This window comes from Sprattus sprattus, assembly GCF_963457725.1.
Source record: "Sprattus sprattus genome assembly, chromosome: 13".
NCBI lineage: Eukaryota > Metazoa > Chordata > Actinopteri > Clupeiformes > Clupeidae > Sprattus > Sprattus sprattus.
This window is the reverse complement of record NC_137911.1, coordinates 14,902,308-14,907,307: the sequence shown is the minus strand read 5'-3', so window position 1 is coordinate 14,907,307 and position 5,000 is coordinate 14,902,308. Positions and strand designations below refer to the sequence as shown.

The following is a 5,000-nucleotide window of genomic DNA, read 5'->3' as shown; positions in this document are numbered from 1 at the left end:
TGGATGCACATGTGCCTGTGCAATGGTGGTGTCTAAACACTGTTTCTGGCTTGATGGCACTCAGTGATATATTTAGCAGCAAGAGCTGCTGTCTGTCCCTGTCCAAGTAAGGCAGGCAGTACCTCCAGTTTCCCTTAATTCTGTAACCCTGGAAGAAGGCTGGCAAACCTGTCCAAATATTGTATTTATTTTATTAAATGTTCCCAAGTATTTGTACACTTCTGAAGGAGAAGGTACACCCCAGTCTAAACATCACATATAGAGTGACCACATATTCTCTCTTGGCCCCTCGGGAACCATGATTTTCTAAGTCTGCCTTGGCTGAACTGTGGTCAGTGAGTCTGTACTTGGTCAGGATCTGAATCTGCTTTGTATCTCTGACAGAAAAGACAGAGTTCATTTTTTGATTTAATGGCAGGATAACATTCAAATTGGCTGTGAGTTGTTGTCTTATTTTACCAATGTTCCAAATACTTTTCTCTTCATCTTCGATAATCTTATTGCTGTTTATTTTAAAAGTAGTACTTGTCTGAGAAAAAAATATTACTATCAGAAAGCTTAGGGTTCAGATCTCGAGTTGGTGCTGCGTTGCTGATGAAAATCTGCCTAATTGTGTTTAGCTAAGCTCACTGAATAGACCCATACCTCACTGCCATACATCACAATTGGCTGGATTACACAATCAAATGTTCCGCACCAAATCTTAACTCTATATTCCAAAATTGCATATAAAGCTCTGCAAGCTTTTTACTGTAGTGCATTCACTGCCATGCTGAAACTCCCTGACGCAGTCAGAATCAAGCCAAGGTAGGTGTACTGCATCATCTGTTCTAGAGTGGTGCTGCCTAGTTTGAAATGGCATCTGTGTTCCTGACACCTGGGCTCCGTTTGGAATATCATGATGTTTGTCTTTGTTAGATTTACTGTCAGGGCCCAGTGCTAACAGTGATTCTCTAGCAGGTCCAGATGTTGCTGTAGCCTCTACGCACTAGGAGACAACAGCACCATCAGCTCTCTCTCTCTCTCTCTCTCTTCCTCTTTCTCTCTCTCTCTCTCTCTCTTTCACTGCCTCCCCATCCCTCTCTCTCCTCAGTTCTTCCCTGTGCATTTTATATTTCACACAACTTCTGTCTCCTCCACAGCATGCGTGCATTATCATAAAGGAAGCTATTTGCATTTTCTAAATGTAATTAATGTATATTATATGTTACAACAGTACAATCTGTCTCCACTGAACTTTAGCCTGAAGGATGTTGTTTCTATATCAAACCTCTAAACTGTATTCGCTGACATGATCAATTACCACATTACATGATCAATTGAGCACACATTACATATCCAATCATAACTCATTGTTCTTGCCAGAATTAAAGGTGACAGTCACTACAGAGGTGATAATTATTCATTATAACATTTACAAGTTTATTTAAGGAATAACAGTGAATGTTTCTGTGGGTTGAGCCGTGTTCACTTACCACAGTGGAGACGAAGCTCATTGTGGAAGTTGTAGAGCTCCTCCTGGATCTCCTCTGGACATGGACAGTCCTCCCCCATACTGAAGTGCAGAAGCATGTTGATCTAAAAACATCAGAAAGAATAACATCACATATGCTGAGCTGAAACTTTATTTGGGTAAACTGAACATAATATGCTATTAAGTCATTGCATGTCTCCTTCAACAAGTTTCTTCAGACTTTTGTGACATAAGCTATTCTTAGATTTAAAGATGGTGGGGACTGCATACTAAGTCTTCCTCAAAGACATCTGAAGTGAATAAGTTCATTGCGGAGAAACCTATCCTCACATGAACTATTCTGACACCCCCATAAACCATTCAGACGACGCTTCCTCAAAATGAATATACTGCTCTGATTCAAAGCCAGTTTTCATGGACATGGCCCTGGAGGAGCTGATTTTAGCCAGCCCGATACAGCCTCCATTAAACAGACACTGGGGCATAAAGTGCTGAGCTGGATATATGGCCACGGCCATGTGCTGAAGGAGAGAAGGGGAGATGAGGGAGGAGAGAGGTGAAGGGAGCAGGGTTTTTGGCTGGGCGATGGGAAAGAGGCCTGGTGGCCTGGAGTTTCAGGGTCACCCAGTCAAAGACACGGCAGACGGCTGAAGGAGACTCAGAGCCACCGCGGCCACACAGGAGACAGGGAACGGCCCGTTTTAAAAGTCATCAGAAAATAGAGTTTTAAAAGTCATCGGAACATATACTGTTTTAAAAGTCATCAGAACATATACTGTCTTAAAACTCATCAGAATATACACGGTTTTAAAGGGCGCCAGGGAACATCCCATTTTAAAAGTCATCAGGGAACATCCAGTTTTAAAGGTCGCAGTGTAAAGTCAGCAACCCTGCAACCTGATGTCACGACCTGGCATGTAGCATAAATGCTCTCTGACACAAAATCGGAATCTAAGAATGGCAAGTGATCTGACAAGCATTAAGGAATAGAGATAATGATATTGGTCTAAGAGCTCTTTTGAGTTATGTGACTTATTAGACTTACTGTATGTATGGGACACTCAGTCGGTATCTCACTAGATGTATTTAAACGGCCACTTCAAACACAATCTGAATTCAACAATGGAGGGATGCGGCAGGTCATCTAAACCAAGGCTGCACTATGGGAAGCCTCTTAGGACAAAATGTATGACTGCAGAGGGATAGTCTTTAATCTACAGAAACCCATTCGCACAGATCCATTCAGTCAAGTCTGTTTGGGTTGCCAGAGCTCTCACGGTGTGGGCTTTCAATGATTAGTGAAACCAAGACATGCTGCATCTGACCGAGGGCCATCTGCACCTGATCTGGGCTCAGTCACTTGGTCACTGTCAACATAAAACTGTTAAATTGAAACTTTATATCTTCAACAACAGTGTGATTTCTACAAGCCTAAAATAATTCTTTGTTGATAAAAAAGACATCTATGTTATCAAGAAAAAAGTGTATTAGTATTGGATCAGTGCTGTGTATCACTGCATACCATGCCCAGGTAACGCAATGCTGGGCATCACTTGGTTCCTTAAGTAAGGCATTGCAATCGCTATTGGGAAAACTGTAAAGTAAAAGAGTTTGATCATCTGACAAAAAGTTGTATCGGATGGACTGCCGCTCACCTGCTCCTGAGGTGGGGAGCGGAACTCCTTGGTCTTCCTGGCGGTGATGGCGGCGGACATGTTGAGCGCCAGCATGAGCTCGTTGTAGCGAAACTTCTGGTTGAACTGAAGTTTGGAGACGAAGCTGTCTGAGAACGACGCGATGGCCTCGATGCGATGCTTTAGCTCACAGTCGCAGAAGTAGTGAAGGAGCTCACACATCTGATAGACAGGGAGGACAATGTCAACAATACATGCATGCACAAACACACAGACACACGGACACACGGACACACACAGACACACACACACACACACACACACACACACACACACACACACACACACACACACACACACACACACACACACACACACACACACACACATATAAACACACATACACACACATACTTGAGCATGTGTTGAACGATTTTGCTGATAAAATTGGGCTGTTCTAAATGCAAATCAACACAATAGTATTGAAATGTGAATAGAGTGAACTCTGCCCGGTAATATCAGCTTCCATCAACTGCATGCTGGACTCATAGACAACAAGGGCCAGTGAACATAAAACTGATTGGACTTAATGTAATTTGATATACTATATGCATCAGTTAAACTGTGATTATCAAGTCGTTGTGAGAGTATCATGGTACTACTAAACGTATTATTGTAAGCATATACTGTAGTTCAGGAGCTATCAGGAGCAATCTACAAGTCACCACTCGCACTCCCTGAGAGTAGGATCCTTGACAGTGATATAGTGTAAGGCCATGTTCTCTTTAATCCCTCCAATGGCAGTGGTGTTAGAGGAACACAAACATTAGCCCCCCCCCCACATGTCTGACCATGACTGTGTCCACACATGCGTATGAAGGAGGCATTCCCACCTGCCGCTTGACAGACTCAGGGAGCCTCTTCTCCAGCAGGCCCTTCCTGGGCTGCTTGGCGTCTTTGGCTTCCGCCTCCCCGGCCTCCACCGCCTTCTCCTCCGTGCTACTCATTCCCTCCTTCCCGACTGCGTCTCCTCCTCCTCCTCCCCCTCCTCCTCCTCCTCCTCCTCCTCCACCTCCTCCTCCTCCAACAGCCTCCTCTCTCTGCTCTCCAAACACATTGGGCTCGATGAGCAGCAGGATCTTGTGGACGTCCAGGCTGGCCAGGACGCCCATGGTGAGCAGCGTACTGATGAGCTTGAGGATGGGCACAAACTGGTACTCCACGCTGCCGCCCACCGGGTCACGGATGTGGTCACCTCCACCCTATGTCAGATGGAATTTTCAGTTTATCTTTAAGTAAATGATATTTGAAGGTTGAAGGTGTAGGCAATTTTGTCCAAATCGTCATATAAAGACACCCTGCAGCTGTCAGGGATTAGACCCAGGTCAACCTCTTAGAAGGTGGTTACGCTAACCACTTTACCACCAACACAAAATTCACCACATCTTAATGCTATAACAATGTTATGTGGTTTGTTCATATTGTAATTAGGTAACATACAGGTACTGTACATGTAGGCCATTTTATGCTGATGCGGGGCCTACTAGTCATTGTATGTGCTTATGTGCCTGACAATGTTGAGCCAGTATTGTGTCTGTCTGTCCCTCCCACCTGCACAGCCTCGGTTAGCATGGAGATGGCCTTCTCCTTGAGCACGTCCAGCGGGATCTGCGGGCTGTAGAGGTGCTGCTCCCGCTTGGTGCTGCTGATGAAGCACGGCGGCCCAAAGTGCAGCCGCGGCTTCAGCGACGTGCTCAGGCCCACGCCGGGCGGCTGGTGCTTCTTGGAGGCGTCGGAGAAGAGGCGGATGCTGCGCGTTTCCGCGGTGACGGGGATGATGAACTCGTTGTTCATCATGAGGCGGGCCTCCTTGGCCGTCTCCAGGTGGATGC

At 45.4% G+C, this 5,000-nt stretch overlaps 1 protein-coding gene across 1 annotated transcript in view; it reads right to left on the bottom strand.

The window, feature by feature from the left end:
- The window catches only part of LOC308374408 (ryanodine receptor 3), a gene marked incomplete at both ends in the record, with an annotated part of 180,276 nt that overhangs the window by 76,715 nt on the left and 98,561 nt on the right, over positions 1–5,000 (bottom strand). Inside the window, 5 exons of the mRNA XM_080850185.1 lie at positions 1,476–1,578; positions 3,130–3,330; positions 4,002–4,148; positions 4,179–4,370; positions 4,720–5,000. The exon at positions 4,720–5,000 is cut by the window's right edge and continues 212 nt beyond it. Of these exons, the coding sequence (XP_080706311.1) occupies positions 1,476–1,578; positions 3,130–3,330; positions 4,002–4,148; positions 4,179–4,370; positions 4,720–5,000 (924 nt within the window). The remainder of the gene's footprint in view (positions 1–1,475; positions 1,579–3,129; positions 3,331–4,001; positions 4,149–4,178; positions 4,371–4,719) is intronic.